This window comes from Berghia stephanieae, chromosome 8 (assembly GCF_034508935.2).
Source record: "Berghia stephanieae isolate SIO BIC M18660-M18661 chromosome 8, UCSD_Bste_1.3, whole genome shotgun sequence".
In the NCBI taxonomy this organism is placed as follows: Eukaryota; Metazoa; Mollusca; class Gastropoda; order Nudibranchia; family Aeolidiidae; genus Berghia; species Berghia stephanieae.
Window position 1 is genome coordinate 4,804,178 of NC_088367.1, and position 20,317 is coordinate 4,824,494.

At 38.4% G+C, this 20,317-nt stretch overlaps 1 protein-coding gene across 1 annotated transcript; it reads left to right on the forward strand.

Moving 5' to 3' along the window:
- Positions 1-618: 618 nt before the first annotated feature.
- On the forward strand, positions 619-4,860 carry LOC144978056 (UDP-N-acetylglucosamine transferase subunit ALG13-like). Its single transcript, XM_078923556.1, has 2 exons — positions 619-772; positions 4,388-4,860. The coding sequence occupies exons 1-2, from the start codon at positions 707-709 to the stop codon at positions 4,841-4,843; spliced, it is 522 nt and encodes a 173-aa protein (XP_078779682.1). The 5' UTR covers positions 619-706; the 3' UTR covers positions 4,844-4,860.
- The last annotated feature ends 15,457 nt before the right edge of the window (positions 4,861-20,317 follow it).

Consider the following 20,317-nt stretch of genomic DNA (forward strand, 5'->3'; position numbering starts at 1 on the left):
TAAGTTTTATATTATCATAATCATTCAATTCGCGTGGAAATCGTATTCGAGACCCCATAGCCTTAATTATTTTCCAGAGTATCGAACTCCAATCAATTCATTTAGATATGACGACTAAATACTAAACGAATTAGTACAAATATCAAATATTGCCAATCTCAAATTAAAGGGACCCTACTCTAATCCATTGAAATTTTGAAAACAAAAGTAGCCTCCCTTCAAATTTTCTGAATATGCCAGCTTGGTAATATTACACCAAATGATTGATTTTACGTCGGGAATTTTTTTTCTTCTTTTTTCTATTTTTTTTTTTTATTTTGATCATATGTCAACGTTAGATTATTTAATTAGTATATTTTTATCGTTTTTATGTCTTTTCTCTCCCGACGCATTATGCAATACAGTCTGATAACCCAAAGATGAACTTGTTACGTTGAATTTATTAATGGCGAGTTATGTTAAACCATGTTTTAATTTCTAAAAAATAAGAAATGCAATGGAAAAACGGGATTGGATTTTTTACATATTATTTTATGGGGCTTTACTGAATTTTTTTTTTTTTTTTTAAATAATATAAATTAGCCACAAGAATTTCGTTACACTTTTTTCGCTTCTTCTGCAAAATGTACCTGACAATCATAACAATGTCAACAGTTTGATGGCAATCCGTGTTTTATATCTTACAGCTGCTAAGGATTCCTAGATTATGCCTCTACAAAAACGTCTATTTGTAACAGTTGGTACAACAGAGTTTGAATCTCTAATCAAAGAAGTAAGAATTGCCATTTGAGTCCCGCTCTGAGCAGCGCATAGTTGAGTCCTCGGAAAAGGCTCTTTACTCACATTGTCTGACTGTACTCAGGTAGTGTAAAATGAGTTCCCAGCTCTGTCAGAAAAAAAATGCAAATATTGCCTAAAAGGCATAATGTTTCGTCCTATATGTTAAGTGTTTCTGTTGTTTAGGGACACCATGTAAAGCATTTTGAGCATGTTTATTGGTTATTGCTCTATTTCTAAAGGCTGCCTCTATTCTCACCCCCGAGATGAGAATAGAAAAGCGATCGAGCTCTCACCCCCGGGATGAGAATAGAGGTAGTTGCCCCTTCTTGCTATTCTCACCCCTGTAACAAACAGGTAGGGAGGGTAGCCTAGCCTTGCCGCCGTCTTCTCGCTATTATCATCCCTGTGTAGGGTCAGCTTAACACCCCCCCCCCCCCCTTCCTCACTACTCTCACCCGATCATCATCATCTCTCTCGTGACTACTTTTAGTGGTACTGGACGTAAGGAGGGTGAACATGCAGCCCCGCCCCTTCTCGCTATTCTCATTCCTGTTAACCAACAGGTAGGGAGGGTAGCCTAGCCTAGCCGCCGTCCCTTCTCGCTATCCGTCCCTTCTCGCTATTCTCATCCCTGTGTAGGGTCAGCTTAGCACCCCCCCCCCCCCCCCTTCCTCACAACTCTCACCTGATCATCAAATCTCTCCTGGTATTGGATGTAAGGAGGGTGAACATGTATGTCGTGCATTTAAAATGTAGACTGGCTTGCTTGAGATATGGTTATTGTTGGAAATCTCTCTACGGGATTCTCTCTCTCTCTCTCTCTCTCTCTCTCTCTCTCTCTCTCTATCTCTCTCTCTCTCTCTCTCTTTCTCTCTCTCTCTCTCTCTCTCTCTCTCTCTCTCTCTCTCTCTCTCTCTCTCTCTCTCTCTCTCTCTCTCTCTTATGGGCATATTATTATTTTGTGTTGACTTAGCTGTCTCAATTTCTCCCTACGATTTTAACTTGTTTATATTTTCTCGCTCTCTCCCTCACCCTACCTCAAACTCTATTTCTCTACATCTTTTATATTGTTTGTATTTCCTTTCTCTCGTCCACTCAATATTTCATATCTCTCTCACCCTCTCCCCCATTCCCCCTCTCTTTATCCTTGTCTTTCTCTATTTTAATTTGTTGGTTTTTTCTTTTTCTCTTTCTCCTCCACTTTCTATTTCGTCTCCCCCCCCCCCCTTCTCTTTCTTTCTCTCCCCTGTTTCAATTTATATCTCTCTTTCTTACCACTCTGTCGTTAATTTTTCCAATATCAACAACCATATATTTCAAATATTGATGCTATGCATGTAGTTTTGAAAAAAACTCATAAACATCTACCAACAGATATATACGGGATGAGAATAGCGAGAAGGGGTGGCGGCTAGGCTAGGCTACCTACCCTCCCTACCTGTTGGTTAACAGGGGTGAGAATAGCGAGAAGTGGTGAGGACCTCTATTCTCATCCCGAGGGTGAGAGCTCGATCGATTTTTTATTCTCATCCCGGGGGTGAGAATAGTCACTTCGAAAAGCTCCAATTTTATATTATGTATAAAAAATATGCATTATTATTTACACATGCATTGAACTGACTTGTCATTGAGCTTATGGACATGATTGTCTGAAGTTTGGTAGACAAGGTAACCATAAGTTTCAATCGAGGATAGAAATACAACCTCCCCCTCTCCCCCCCCCCCCCCCCCCCCCCCCCCCATTAGGATTAAATAACTCTTCAAAGTGTAGTCTGACATCAATTTTCATTTTCAATAAGTTTTAATGACTTAGAGTTAAAGATGCTCATGAAGTTCTGTTATTGAAGCCAAAATTTCTTAATTCTACAAATCTTTTCGTAATAGTAATAGGAGCAGGTTTGCATAAACCATGAGAGGTCAGTGAGACCATAGACCGTTGTTGGTTGCCTAATTGTTGACAAGATGACTGTGGCAAAACAACAAAGCATGATTTATTTTCACATTTTGAATCGGCTCGTCATGGTTCTCAAGGCAATTGTATGTTTACCTAGTGGAGGGATGTTATAGTACATACAATGTCATCTTAAGCTTTCAATTCAAGATATCATTCCTGCTGAATCTTACTAATTTTTCGTAATTTTACTAATTTTAAACAAATTTCATGGCCAATTACAAAAATACGAAATTTTATGGAAAATTACGAATTTATACTTAAATAATAATAATAATAATAATAATAATAATAATAATAATAATAATAATAATAATAATAATAATAATAATAATAATAATAATAATAATAATAATAATGATAAGAAGAAGAACCACTACAACTACTACTACTATTACTACTACTACTTCTACTACTACTACTACTACTACTACTACTACTACTACTACTACTACTACTACTACTACTACTACTACTACTACTACTACTACTACTATAATAATAATAATATCAAATTGTGGTTGTTTTTACACAATTTCCGAAATTACTACTACTACTTCTACTACTACTACTACTTCTACTACTACTACTACTTCTACTACTACTACTACTTCTACTACTACTACTATAATAATAATAATAATAATAATAATAATAATAATAATAATAATAATATCAAAGTGTGGTTGTTCTTACACAATTTCCGAAATTACGAATGTCCTCGTCAAAATACTAAAAATTGACATAAAAGTTGCTAAATTTGAAGTTTTCAATTTGGCCGGTTTGAGATATCTTGATTTCGACTATTGTTTCAACAGACGAGTGGAGGTCGTGAAAAATGATTTGTTTTTGAGGGTTTACAATTTACACCATCTCTTGTGACGTTAATAATATTCATTTCTCGATCAGAGTTTGTTTATTTTATACTAAACATCATGTTTGTCTTATGATGTTAATGTTAAGTAATAACGAATTGATGATACATCGATATAATCTTCATCTTAACAAACAATTAATAAATGGGTTCGACACTATAATAAATAAATCCTTACAGGAACTCTGGGAATGTTCAGTTTAATTGTCTGATCTTTTACAAAAACTAAAGGATGGGAAAGGAAGGGAGAAGATTATAGGATGATTCGTTATTGTCAGGTTTTAATGTCAAATTTTAAATTTTTGTCATGAAAAAGAAACAAAAAAAAAAAACCCAAAAATCTAGCGCATTTATATAGCGCAATATCCACTAAACGTGCTCAAATCACTTTACAAAGTGTCACTGACCAACAGCAACACGTAACATGAGACCTGATGCTTGTTAGACGATATTACATTTTTTTTTACAGAGACAACGCTGTTAACGGCCAGGTACTCATTTTACACCTGAGTACGGTGAGAGAATGTGAGTAAAGAGCCTTTTCCAAGGATTTAACTATGCGTCGAGCGAGGCTCAAACCCAGGACCTTCTGATCCGTAAGCGAGTGTCATACCACAAGACCGCATAGCCTCACAAGAAAAAACAGAATATTAACATTTATATTTGATTTATCAACATTTTTGTTTTAAATTCTAACCATGTAGGTCGATTTTGAATATTATAATTTTTTTATTGTTTTCAATTTTACGGGATTTCTTCACCCTCTTTGCTGTCTTTTGCAGGTTACACGCCATGAAACGTTATCGGCTCTTTCCCAGCTATGCTTTTCAGAAGTCGTTCTTCAAATTGGAAGAGGAAATTATGAACCCGATGATTTGACGTCTGGGAATGGCAATGGCGACAATTTACCAAAAGTTTCATTTTACAGATTAAAAGATTCCATTAAAGAAGACATTGAAAAAGCTGATCTAGTGATTAGCCATGCGGGTGCTGGTAGTGTTCTAGATTGTCTCAGTGCAGGAAAACATCTTCTCGTTGTGATCAATGACGAACTCATGGGCAATCACCAGACGGAATTGGCTGAAAAACTTGCCGCTGAGAATTATCTCCATTATTGTGTTATTTCCGACTTATTGACTTCTTTGAAAACCTTATCGTGGGATTCGATAGAACCGTTTCCGCCTGGACAACCAGAGAAGCTCGTGGAGCATCTGAATAAATGTTTTGGTTTTGGTTAGGATTGGAAACACATTTATTTGATTTGTTGCTTTGGTCATTGTTTGTGTGGTGGGGGTAGGAGAGGAGAAGTGGGGTGGGGGTGTTGCTCACTTATTTCTTATGTATTACACATAATGACAGTCGGACCTCCATGTGTCTGCCTTACCGAACTGCCAAATAGTGACCCTTCCCGAACTGCCAAATAGTGACCCTTCCCGAACTGCCAAATAATGGGCCTTCCTGAACTGCCAAATAGTGGGCCTTCCTGAACTGCCAAATAACGGGCCTTCCAGAACTAACTGCTAAATATTGGGCCTTTCATAGTATCAGCATTCTGGGTGGGGTTCCTACCTCCCACAGTGGGCAGCGAGGTACTTGCTGTGTCTTCTATCCCCTCTTATCTGTTTTCCAATTGCTTTCTGTCTTTATTTTGGTTTTGTCCTGACATTGGTCGGAGTCCTTGGCTGGGAGGGAAACAGTCGAATGTATAGTTGTAGTTTTGGGAGATGATATTTTTTTTCCTTGTAAATCATCTCCCTTCCCCGTGTGGTGTCCGGGGTCCCTCAACTGAGAGGGTCAAGAATAGCCCAACGCCAAGCCAGCGTGTCGTAAAAGGCGACTAATGGTGTGTGATTCCCCCATCTTTGAGTCACCTGGTCCTCCAGGTTGGGGGTTGGCAAAGGGTTAACACCCCTTTCCGTTAAACTCAAACCGTTACAGAAACACAGACAGACAAACCAAATCCTTTTTTTAGCTTGGGCGACCGAAGAGTTTCTGGAATTACAGAATTTATGAAGGACAACAGACAAAGCCGAAAGGACTCTGCTGACCCGATGACGTCTTCGCCAAACAAGCAGCTTCGAATTGCGTCGTGGAACGTTCGCACCATGTATGAAGCAGGAAAAAGCTCTCAAGTTGTGACTGAGATGAGAAGATACAGGCTGCATATACTTGGAGTAAGCGAAACCCACTGGATACAATCCGGACAGAAACACCTCAAGTCTGGGGAGAAGATTTTATATTCAGGGAGAGGGGACGGGATTCATACACAGGGAGTAGGAATAATTCTAAGCAAGTTTGCCCAGAAGTCACTGAGAGGATGGGAACAATGCGGAGAAAGGATCATCATGGCGTCCTTTACAACACGGAGTAAGAAGATCAGCATGAACATTGTACAGATCTATGCCCCAACAAATGATGCAACAGATGAGGACAAAGATACATTTTATGGTCTGCTACAACAAGTCATTGACAAGTTGCCAAGGAAAGACATCAACATATTGATGGGAGATGCTAATGCAAAAGTGGGACAGGATAACGTAGGCTATGAAGGTATCATGGGACGTCATGGCATGGGAGAAATGAATGATAATGGTGAGAGATTTGCAAATTTCTGTGCATTCAACAGTTTGGTGATTGGAGGATCAGTGTTCCCCCATAAGAGGATCCACAAAGCAACTTGGGTCTCACCAGATGGTGTGACAGAGAATCAGATTGATCATTTTTGTATCTCTCGTAGATTCAGACGTTCATTGGAAGATGTGACAGTACGGAGAGGGGCAGATGTTGGATCAGACCACCACCTGCTATTGGCAAAGCTTAAGCTCCGACTCAGAAAACACGGGGCCAGATCACATACAAGAAGAAAATTCGAGGTGAATGCACTTGATGGGGAAAAGAATGAGGAATTCAAACTACAATTGAGTAATAGATTCCAACCTCTTACTGAGCTCGAGGAGGACATAGATGTAGAGTCACATTGGGCAAAGATCAAGGAAGTTTACATAACAACTTGCCACGAGGTATTGGGGGTAAAGAAATCGGAACATAAAGAATGGATAAGTCCAACCACCTTGGACCTTATTGAAAAGAGGAGAACAAGGAAGGAACAAGTGAATGCAAGCCGAACAAGGGCTTCAAGACTGGATGCACAAGAGCAGTATCGAGCCATAGCTAAGGAAGTCAAAAGATCTGTGAAGAAAGACAAGGAAGCATTCATGAACAGACTTGCAGAGAAAGCAGAAGCAGCAGCGACTGGAGGACACATGAGGATCCTTTATCAAACTACCAAGACACTTGCTGGAAAATATGGGAAACCAGAGGTACCAGTCAAAGACAAAGATGGGAAAACTATTTTTGGAAAAGAGGCTCAATCTGAACGATGGAGGGAACATTTCAACTGCCTTCTGAACAGACCACCACCAGACAACCAGCCAGAAATTTTGCCTGCAAGGAATGAGCTACCAATTAGCTGTGATCCACCATCGATAGCAGAGATTGTGGGTGCCATTAACAAGATGAAAAGGGGGAAAGCTGCTGGACCAGACCAGATTCCACCGGAGGCTCTAAAAGTTGATGCGGAAAGAAATGCTGAGGCCCTGCACCCACTATTTGAGAGAATCTGGAATGACGGGATATTCCCAAAGGATTGGAAGGAAGGACATCTTATCAAGCTTCCAAAGAAAGGGGACCTCAGTAATTGTAATAATTATCGAGGCATCACTCTTCTTTCTATCCCAGGAAAGGTTTTCAACCGTATTATTTTAGAGAGAATTAAGAATGCAACAGATGCTAAACTGCGGGACGAACAGGCAGGTTTTCGGAAAAACCGTTCAACCACCGACCAGATTGCCTCTCTGCGAGTCATAGTGGAACAGTCTATAGAATGGAACTCTCCTCTTATTGTCAACTTTCTGGATTACGAGAAGGCTTTCGACAGTATTGACAGAGCAACATTGTGGAAAATTCTGGCACATTATGGACTCCCTGAAAAGATAGTAAACCTCATTAAGGAAATGTATGAAGGATCAAGTTGCAGGGTTGTACATGAAGATCAGCTGACTGACAGCTTTGAAATTAAGACTGGTGTCAAGCAGGGATGCTTGCTCTCTCCATTCCTGTTCATCCTTGCCATTGATTGGCTAATGAAGGAAACCTCCAAAGGGAGAAGAAATGGGATACAGTGGACCCCTGGACACAGTTGGAGGATCTGGATTTTGCAGATGATCTGGCTCTTTTGTCCCACACCCAGGACCAGATGCAAACAAAAACCACAATTATAAACAGCCTCTCGGAATCAATTGGTCTAAGAATACACCCTGCAAAGTCAAAGGTCTTGAGGATAGGTACGCGTCAAAGGGAGCAGATCAAAGTAAAAGATCAGGAACTCGAAGATATAGACACTTTCTGCTATCTCGGAAGTATAATTGACAAGGATGGAGGCACGGAAGCAGAGGTGAAAGCACGAATAGGAAAGGCACAGGCTGCATTCACATCTTTGAACAGAGTTTGGAGAACTAAAGATATCTCCCTTCAACTAAAGCTAAGACTTTTCAACTCAAACGTGAAGTCTGTCCTACTGTATGGATGTGAAACTTGGAACGCATCACAGGCATGTATAAGGAGGGTACAGATTTTTGTAAACAGGTGCATGCGTAAGCTACTCAGAATAAAATGGATGGATAGAATAAAAAATGAAGAAGTATGGAAAAGAACACAGCAGAAACCAGTAGGAGAGGATATAGGAAGAAGACGATGGAGGTGGATTGGACACACGCTTAGAAAGAATGACTCAACTATAACAAAGAAAGTATTGGACTGGAACCCTCAGGGCAGAAGATCAAGGGGAAGGCCACGAGGAACATGGAGAAGAATTAAAGAAGCTGATATACAGAGAAGTGGTAAGACCTGGAATGAGATAAAAAAGTTGGCTCAGGATAGAGAAGGATGGAAACTGTTTGTCTGTGGCCTATACCCTGACCCAGGGTGAAAAAGGCAATGATGATGATGAAATCATCTCCCTGTTATGTACTGTTACTCTTTTCATTTTAAATATAGGGAGCGTTCCCATATTACGTCATCAAAAATTTGCCCTTTTTAGACCCCCCCCCCTCCCCCAAGTCATCACTTGTCATCATTGACCTGACCGCCCCCCCCCCCCCCTCCCCAACAGATGATGACGTCATCTAATTTAATAAAAACTAAAAGATAACTTTAATTTCACAATATTTATTATTCATTTTTCAAACCATAAACATTGATTATCAACGTTTGATAAAACACATTCAGACATTTTATTAATTTCAGAAACTGTTGATAATTTATGTTTTACGATACAATGGGGACATAAAATTTAAATTTGCAAAGATAAAATCTAACAAACATTATTTAAATTAGGCTACTTGATGCAGGTGCTATTAAAAAATTTCAGAAAGTGTAATTTAAAATAGTAGAGGCAAATTATTTTATAGCATATTAGTCTTTTAGTGGAATGAATTTCTGTTTCAATTTCCAAACATAAAATTAATTGATTCAAAAATGTTTCTGCCTTGGACCTCTGGCAATGTACTATAAATAGTATCATCAATTTCATCTTCATCGTCATCACTTTCTCCCATTTGCTGTTCTTCTTGTATGCCGCATTTTCGTGAATGGTCTTTCATTGCTGTGATCGAGGAGTGATACAATGAACATTTAGGGCAAGTTCGCCTTTTGAGAAGTGATACCCCTTTCCCATCTTGTTTCTTGAGAGATGGGCAATACTCATTATAGCAATTTATCTTTAGCTGTTTTGAAAGGAACAAACTTTGAAATAGGCTTCCAAATCTTCCATTATTGCCTTTTTGCTAATTTATTTGGAATGCCATTTTTGAAGCTCTTGCATTTAATAAAATAGGCCTAATTTGCCTATGTTTTGATGACATCATCTTGGGTCTGACCCCCCCCCCCCCCCCCCCCCCATGTCAACACATGTCAACATTTGGTAGACCCCCCCCCCCTCCCCCCCCCCCTAGCTGATGACGTAATATGTGAACGCTCCCATATTATTAGTAAACATTTGAGTGTGTTCCTCTTAGTGGAATCTGTGCTTGTGTCTGGATGAGACTTTTAGGTGATCTCAAACTAAGTACTTTGATAGTATGCTCTTGGAATGGACATCTGTTTCCTATTTGAACCAATTCCCCTTTGTCTTACCTTTTCTTATGTGCTTTAATTGTAATTATAGAACTTATTACTATCCCGTTTTCTTCCTTTTTACTGGCGCTGATATGACCTTAATGTGTTGCAAGCGCCGTAAAAACCCTTAAAAACAAACAAACAAAAACATAGTATCAGCAATGTTCGATGTTTTTTTGACACAAATGATTTTAAAAGGCATGATGTGTGATTAAAGTGTTAAAAACATGACGTACAACTAGGGTTAAAAGGGTTGACTTTCATAAGTCTTGGGTTTAGTTTTGGTGCAATTTTGTTTTGATGTCCTAACAATTTGGACAGCTGGTTGGGGTTCCTGACCTCCCATAGTGGGCAGCTGGAACTACTGTGTCTTCTATCCCCTTATATCTGTTTCCAATTTGCTTTCTGTCTTTGTCTTGGAATGAGATGACTTTGTTTTGCCCTGGCCCTGGCTGTAGTGCTTGGCTAGGAGGGAAACAGTCAAATGCATAGTTATTGTTTTGGGAGATGATATTTTTTTCCTTGTAAATCAGCTCTCTGTTATGTATTATTATATTTGTTATTTATGAATGTATAATGTAAGCATTTGAGTGTGTTCCTCTTAGTAGGATCTTGTGCTGGTGTCTGGCTGAGACTTTTAGGTGATCTCAAACAAAATACACTGATAGTGTGCTCTTGGAATCAACATCTGTTCCCGATTTGAACCATTTCCTCGTTGTCTTACTTTTCCTCAAGTCCTTGTAGTTGTACATCTAGAATGTTTTTACTATCCAATTTTCTTCCTTTTTACTGGCGCTGATATGAATATGACCTAAATGTGTTGCAGGCGCCGTAAAACCATGAAAAACAATTTTTGAAATAAAAAAATTAAAAATAAAATTCCATTTATTCATCCCATAGGGGAAATTTGTCTCTAGTGTCTATTCCAAGGGGAGACTGGAATAACCCAGGCGTTAGCCACAGTGCAGCACCGCAAATTGAGCTAGGGCGAGGTGACTTGCTCAAGGCCACACAGCGCAGTGGCTGGTGATCTAACTCGGTACTTTTCTGGTACGAAGCAAAGACTGTACCGCTGAGCCACGCTGCTCCGACAGTAGTCTAAAGTTGCTACTTTTAATTTATTTTTTTTTAAATGAGTTTTTATATAGAGCAATATCCACTAAATTATGTGCTCAAAGCGCTTTTCAAGGGGTCCCTGGTCAACAGTAACATTAAACATGTAGGACGGGACATAACGCCTATTAGTAGGCGATATTACAATTTCTTTTTCGGACAAAGACAACGCTGTTAACATTTTATACCTGAGTACAGTGAGAGAATGTGAGTAAAGAGTCTTTTTCAAGGACTCAACTATGTGCCGAGCGCGAGGCTCGAACCCGGACCTTCCGATCCGAAAGCCAGTGTCATACCACTAGACCACATAGCCGCAGAAGAGGTGGGTGGAATTCTCCTCATGGAAATGTTGACCGTCCTGGGCAGGTGGATTCTTCTTCGGTCCACAGCTTTCATACAATAGGTCGTTGGATTTCAGCACAATGTCGGGGTGAAGCTAAAATAAAATTATATAGGGTGTTCTAGATTGTCTCAGTGCAGGAAAACATCTTCTCGTTGTGATCAATGACGAACCGATTGGCAATCACCAGACAGAATTGGCTGAAAAACTTGCCACAGAGAATTATCTCCATTATTGTGTTATTTCCGACTTCTAAGAATAATGGCCTGGTTGGTTTTCATGCACTTTGGGGAGGGGGGGGGGAGGGGGGGGGGATGCCAGAAAAAAGTGAATCTACTAAGAAAAAGAAAAATATTAAAACAAGTAACAAAAAAAAAACCAAAAAAAATTGAGTCCATAGTCTATGGGCTCAATTTGATTTTTTTTTCTTTTTTGATTTTTGTTTGTTATTTGTTTAAATTTTTTTGTTGTTGTTGTTCAATGTATTGTTTATTTTTGCTGTGTTTGTTTTGTTTTGTTTTTATTTTGTTTTGTTTTTTTTGTTTTTTTGTTGTTGTTGTTTTAAACAGGGAAGACAAAGACAAAAAAGAGGTGGGAAAATTTGGCCAATTAGTTCTTAGTTCTTTTTGACAAATAAGTCAACGGTGTCCATCATTAATCATTAGTTACGACATTAAAAAAGAAACACACACATGTACACACACATCACACTTGTACACACTCACATGTACACACATCACACACACACACACTTGTACACACATCACGCACACATGTACATACACACACACATGTACACACATCACACACATTTATACATACACATCACACACACACAGACATGTACACACATCACACACATTTATACATACACATCACACACACACACACACACACATGTACACACATCACACATTTATACATACACATCACACACACACACACATGTACACACATCACACACATTTATACATACACATCACACACACATGTACACACATCACACACATTTATACATACACATCACACACACACACATGTACACACATCACACACGTTTATACATACACATCACACACACACACACACATGTACACATCACACACATTTATACATACACATCACACACACACACACATGTACACACATCACACACATTTATACATACACATCACACATACACACACACATGTACACACATCACACACATTTATACATACACATCACACACACACACACATGTACACACATCACACACATTTATACATACACATCACACACACACACATGTACACACATCACACACATTTATACATACACATCACACACACACACATGTACACACATCACACACATTTATACATACACATCACACACATTTATACATACACATCACACACACACACACACACACACACACATGTACACACATCACACACATTTATACATACACATCACACACACACACATTTATCCATACACATCACACACATACACACACACGTACCTATACATATCACACACATGTACACACATCACACACATTTATACATACACATCACACACACACACATGTACATACACAAATCACGCACACACATACACACAACACACACATGCATATATACATCACACACATGTACACACATCTCACACACACTCACGTACATACATCACACACATGTACACACATCACATCACACTCACACACACACATTTACACGCATCACATACATCACACACACACATTTACATACACACATCACACACACACACACATGTACACACATATCACACACATCACACATACACACATGTACACACATACATCACACACACAGACATGTACACACACACAATCACAGGCACCATTGGTAAGCACTCCCCCACCCGCCACCCAACATTACCCCAACACAAGTCTTAGGTCTTTTTCCCGTGTGTCACCCAACCACAAACTGGTAGTACCTATGTAGTTACTGTGGATTTCAGCACAATGTCGGGGTGAAGCTAAAATAAAAATATATAGGGTGTTCTAGATTGTCTCAGTGCAGGAAAACATCTCGTTGTGATCATTGACGAACCGATGGGCAATCACCAGACAGAATTGGCTGAAAAACTTGCCACAGAGAATTATCTCCATTATTGTGTTATTTCCGACTTCTAAGAAAACGTCATCGTGTGCAGAAATCTGATGCTCACAAACTTGTGGTATTTATGTACTGATAGCACCGTGCGTATTTGCTTCATTCCATCCAACCACAAACTTGTGGTGTGGATGTACTGATAGCACCGTGCGTATTTACTTCATTGCATCCAACAACAAACTTGTGGTGTGTATGTATCTATGTACTGATAGCACCGTGCGTATTTACTTTACTTCATTGCATCCAACCACAAAATTGTGGTGTGTATGTACTGATAGCACCGTGCGTATTTGCTTCACTGCATCCAACCACAAACTTGTGGTGTGTATCTATGGACTGACAGCACCGTGCGTATTTGCTTCATTGCATCCAGCCCAAACCAACCAAACAACGAGTCTCAAAAAAAAAAAAAAATTACCCTGAATTAAATAGAACCAACTGGGGTTTTAATGATGACACAGCGTGTTGTAATTTAATACATTATGTCAAAGTGATAATACCAGGCTGCTACAAGCTGTGGACTGTAAAAAGTACGTAATAAACGAAAATGGATATAACAGCTTCAAAACAAACAAAAAAAAAAGAACAAAAAGTTTGGTATAAATATTGTTCTTTTTTGAAACTGTTATATTCATCGTGTGTGTAATTTAATACGTACCGTACCTAGTGTGTAAGTATGAAAACATTATTATATTATAGTTATAGAGAAAAATCGGTCACCCATCTCCAGCGTCCCGTATTGTAGAAATTGAGCTTTTATATAGCGCAATATCCACTAAATGTGCTCAAAGCGCTTTGCAAGGGGTCCCTGGTCAACAGCAACATTTAACATGTAGGACAGGACATGCCGCCTGCAAGGCGATATTACAATTTTTCGGAGAAAGACAACGCTGTTAACGGCCAGGTACTCATTTTACACCTGAGTACGGTGAGAGAATGTGAGTAAAGAGTCTTTTCCAAGGACTCGACTATGCGCCGAGCGCGAGGCTCGAACCCAGGACCTTCCGATCCGAAAGCGAGTGTCATACCACTAGACCACATAGCCCCACCTCAGCCGTATTGTAGAGCGTGTTAGAACTAGAATCCATCAAAGGCTGTATCTTTTCTATCCCTTTACATCATTTATCGACTGTCTACTCTATTTAGCTTCGTGGCCTTGTTCTGGGAAGACATTTTGTGGTTTTACCTGGGCCCTGTCTGGAGTCTTGTCGACTGGGATTCAGGCAAATGTTTTGGGGTTTTTTTTAATGAATTTGTGACATGTTATTTTTTTTCCGCTTTTCAAATCATCTCCCCATTATAATTGAATGTCCATGACATTTTTTTTTTATTTAAATTTTAAAATGAGCTTTTATATAGAGAAAGCGCAACTTCCACTAAACGTGCTCAAAGCGCTTTACAAAGGGTCCCTGACCAACTTCAACACGAAACAAAAAGAACGAGACATGACGCCTGTTAGGCGATAATACACTTTTTTTCCGGACAGAGAAAACGCTGTTAACAGCCAGGTACTCATTTTACACCTGAGTACGGTGAGAGAATGTGAGTAAAGAGTCTTTTCCAAGGAGTCAGCTATGCACCGAGCGAGGCTCGAACCCAGGACCTTCAGATCCGAAAGCGAGTGTCATACCACTGGACCACATAGTCGCAATTTATAGGTTTTTAACCCACTCAACCCTAACACCGACTATATCCGTAGTTAACTCACTCAACCCTAACACCGGCTATATCCGTAGTTAACTCACTCAACCCTAACACCGACTATATCCGTAGTTAACTCACTCAACCCTAACACCGACTATATCCGTAGTTAACTCACTCAACCCTAACACCGACTATATCCGTAGTTAACTCACTCAACCCTAACACGGACTATATCCGTAGTTAACTCACTCAACCCTAACACCGACTATATCCGTAGTTAACTCACTCAACCCTAACACCGACTATATCCGTAGTTAACTCACTCAACCCTAACACCGACTATATCCGTAGTTAACTCACTCAACCCTAACACTGACTATATCCGTAGTTAACTCACTCAACCCTAACACCGACTATATCCGTAGTTTACCCACTCAACCCTAACACCGACTAAATCCGTAGTTAACTCACTCAACCCTAACACCGACTATATCCGTAGTTAACTCACTCAACCCTAACACCGACTATATCCGTAGTTAACTCACTCAACCCTAACACCGACTATATCCGTAGTTTACCCGGGTTACTTTTACCCCATGCCTTTTTATTACATTTTTTCTGAGACAAATTATAGGAGTAGTATCAAAGTTAATGTTTTTAGTTTTCACATGTTAATGATAGTTGAATCAAACTATCCGTGTTAACTCTCTCCTTACTAGCTATTTTCAGAATTTTACCCTAAACTTAATACTCGCCCAACACAAAAATGGATTTTTTTTCCATACAGAAAAGCGACGCATACACGCATATATATATATATATATATATATATATATTATATATATATATATATATATATATATATATATATATATATATTATATATGTATGTATAGCGAAATATCCACTAAAAGTGCTCAAAGCGCTTTACAAGGGGTCCCTAACCAACAGCAACACGTAACATATAGAACGAGACATGACGCCTTCGATGCGATATTACAATTTTTTTTTCTAACAGAGACAACGCTGTTAACGGCCAGGTACTCATTCTACATTTTGTTGAGAAAAATGAACTCTGCAACACAGTGTCGAGTATTTATAGCTAAAACTATAGCTAAATATAATCAGAATAAGAAAATTGTTGGCTGCATCGTAAGGAATGTGACGATTTTCCTATGGGTGGTAAGGAGAGGGTTAATACATTTTTTCAAATTTTGAAAAGTAGCAAAATTCTCTAAGATTGAGTGAGTTAATAAATATGCTTATTTTGTAACCAGCTGACTGTGTGTATCCCATGGTGATAGTTTCGATATAAGACTCAAACTCATAGCTGTTTCAAGTTAACTATGGTACTACAAGATATTACTATTGAGTCTTATTTTTCTTACAGATTGCTTTGGTGCTTGAAAGTGACAGCAATCTTTATCTTTAAACTATTCTGTCAAATTCTTATATTATTCCTTTTATTGGCGCAGAAATAATAATAATAATAGTAATAATAATGGTAATAACAATAATAATAATCATAATAATAATAATCATCATCATCAACATCATCATAAAAATAATAACAATAATAATAATAATAATAATAATAATAATAATAATAATAATAATAATAATAATAATAATAATAATAATAATAGTAATAATAATAATAATAATAATAATAATAATAATAATAATAATAATAATAATAATAATAATAATAATAATAGCCTGCCATGTCACACAAGGAACATAATCATAACTACGTATTGTCATCATTTATGTGTCGATACAAGGCGTGAGAACACAACGTGATTTCTCTCCCCTTGTCGCTTTGATCGATAGCACATCTTTCTGTTGCAGAGATCTATTGCTGCTATAATAACATAACATGTGTAGACATAACGTCCTATGTACTAAATGACAGGCCAAACAGATATATATATATATATATATATATATATATATATATATATATATATATATATATATATATATATATATGTATATTTATAATATATAGTGAGCGTGAATGTGGGATATTTTTACGTCTCAATGCTCTTTACATGTAGTAGTATTTAATTGTCTGTGATGATGATAGTGATGATGATAATACAGATGATGATGGCGGTCTAGGTGATAATGATGATGATGATGATGGTGGTGGAGGTGATGATGGTGATGATGATGATGATGATGATGATGGTGGTGGTGGAGGTGATGATGGTGATGGTGGTGGTGTTGATGATAACGGTGGTGGTGGTTGTATTGGTGGTGATGATGGTTCCGATAAGAACGACCAATACGACTACAATCGTGATACACATACACGCATATATATATATATATATATATATATATATATATATATATATATATATATATATATATATATATATATATATATGTATGTATAGCGAAATATCCACTAAATGTGCTCAAAGCGCTTTACAAGGGGTCCCTAACCAACAGCAACACGTAACATATAGAACGAGACATGACGCCTTCGATGCGATATTACAATTTTTTTTTCTAACAGAGACAACGCTGTTAACGGCCAGGTACTCATTCTACACCTGAGTACCGTGAGAGAATGTGAGTAAAGAGCCTTTTCCAAGGACTCAACTATGCGCCAAGCGAGGCTCGAACCCAGGACCTTCCGATCCGAAAGCGAGTGTCATGCCACAACACCACATAGCCGCACAAATTGATAACAGTTTTATACTTGGCTACATACATCAAGGTTTTGAACCTAGTGCGAAGTGCAATCCTTCTGAAGGACGTCAAACATTAGATTCTGATGACCAGGGTTGGTGCCGGTTCGCCTGTTTGCTCTTTGACTTAGGCTTAACGTATGCTGGTCTTGTCAATAGATAGTATGCGCTTGGCTAAGAAGCTCACAACATTGCCATCCGGAAGTATAACTGACCAACACACAAAACTCTGTGTAAGCATGAACGTTTATTGTCTGGATAACACAGTTAAGTGAGAATTACTCATAAAAGCGGATGGCAAAAAACAATAACAAAGACCTGAGTGACGTCTATTTCGATCTATCTATAGGATTCAACAGTCTGACGTCACGTCCGCCCAGTAACCACCAGCTTGGCTCTGAACAAAGAAAATCAGTACTCTTTATCCTTCATGCTGGCTAGAACTTGCTCGGATGTCTTGTGATTAGAATGGATAAAATCCAAAACATGATCAGATTTATAATGTTTTTCTCCTCAGGATACACTTTTATGCTCGTCGGAGAAGTATTTCATTAGGGCGTGATAGAGATACACCATTGGCGTCCGCCATTGTTCCGATAGTTTAGAACCAGTTACTATGCGTCATTACGAGAGAAATGACGTCATGACTGTTGAACCCTACTGTTAACATCATAACCAACATTGCCGTGCTATAGGAAGACATTATTCGTATAGATAGAATGCGCTTGGCCAAGGAGTTCACAACATTGCCATCCGGAAGTATAACGGACCAACACACAAACTCTGTGTAACCATGAACTTTTATAGTCTGGTTAATACAGTTTAGTGAGAACAACTCACAAACGCGGATGGCAAAAACAATAACAAAGGCCTGAGTGACGTCATCTGCATACTATCTATATCCTATGATAAAATATCTACTGACAACCACAAGAGTTGAATAAACACGGTGCTTTATCATAATACATTGTGAACAGGTTAAGGTACTATCATTGTAACGCGTTCAAGTGAATTGTACATATTTTGGTTGTGACATGTGCGTTATTTTCAAGGCTGGTGCTGCATAATAATTACATGATTAGGGGAAAACCGAAACGTCTGCAGTATCCGTGGTCCTTGATTAAGTTAAAGGTTCCATTTTTGTTCCTAACCTCCCATAGTGGGCAGGGAGGTACTTACTGCGTCTTCTATCCCCCTATATCTATTTTCCAACTTGCTTCTGTCTTTGTCTTGGATTGAGATTTCTGAGTTTTGTCATGACCTCCTGCCGGATACTCTGGCTGATAGGGAAACAGTCAAATGTATAGTTATTGTTTTGGAAGATGATGTTTTTTGTCTCGTAAATCATCTTTCTGTTATGCACTTTATTATGTTCTGTTTACATAATATAAAAATGATTTGTAAACATTTGAGTGTATTCCTCTTAGTGGAGACCTGTGCTTGTGTCTGGAGGAGACTTTTAGGTGATCTCAAACTAAGTACATGTGATAGTGTGACTAATGAGATCACTTGTTTCTTTGACCATTATTAGACTGTTAATCTACATATATTAGTTTTGTTTATTGTGATCGTATAGTTTTATTACTTAGTTGTGTTGGAATTTTTTTTAAAAATTCACTCAACAAAAACATATTCTTGAAATCTTGTATGTTTATTTACTTTCTTAAATATTTAATCAAACGTTCTACATTTTAATATTTTATGGCCATCATCCTAACCTTAACCCAATGAACTTCATCTTCTTTATCTTAATTCTTTAGTCTTTAAATTTGATTTCATAGTTCCTTAGTTCTTATTGTTAATTAGCTCGGCAATTGTAAGTTACCTTAAATTCGGATTGTCCCTGAATGCCATGGCTAGAGTCAACACAACTGACTGGTCGTCCGATGTTCCTCTTCCCCTTCTTCTCTGCTTTCTCTCTAATTTACCCCTTCTTTTATAACAACCAGCAGTGATTAAACGTGACTTGGCATGTCAAAATCTTATTAATTAATCTACATGTATTACAAAATAGTGTTTCATAATAGTCGTGACCCATCTGGTCATTTAAGTACATCAAGATAGTGCCTGGCAGAGATAAGATGTAAGTCCAACCTTCTTATACCATTACTAAAGACTTGTGCGTCTATGTGGTCAAGTGGTATGACACTCGCTTTCGGATCGGAAGGTCCTGGGTTCGAGGCTCGCGCTCGGCGCATAGTTGAGTCATTGGAAAAGACTCTTTACTCACATTCTCTCAACGTACTCAGGTTAAAATGAGTACCTGGCCGTTAACAACGTTGTCTTTGTCCGAAAAATTGTAATATCGCCTAACAGGCGAATGCCCCGTCCTAAATGTTAAATGTTGCTGTTGACCAGGGACCCTTTGTAAAGCGCTTTGAGCACATTTAGTGGATATTGCGCTATATAAAAACTCTATTTTTTTTTACTAAAGACAATTCACTAGGTGGTCCATAAACCTAAAAATGACGTCAAAATATGGGTCTTAGGGTAGTAATCGTTAACATATATATAGCCTGACACAAGAACCATAACCATCGTTAACATAATATAGCCTGACACAAGAACCACAGCCATCGTTAACATAATATAGCC

Coding starts and splice junctions, on each gene's coding strand:
- LOC144978056 (XM_078923556.1), top strand. CDS start 707: ATGCCTCTACAAAAACGTCTATTTGTAACAGTTGGTACAACAGAGTTT. Junction 773..4,387: donor TTGAATCTCTAATCAAAGAA/GTAAGAATTGCC, acceptor TGTCTTTTGCAG/GTTACACGCCATGAAACGTT.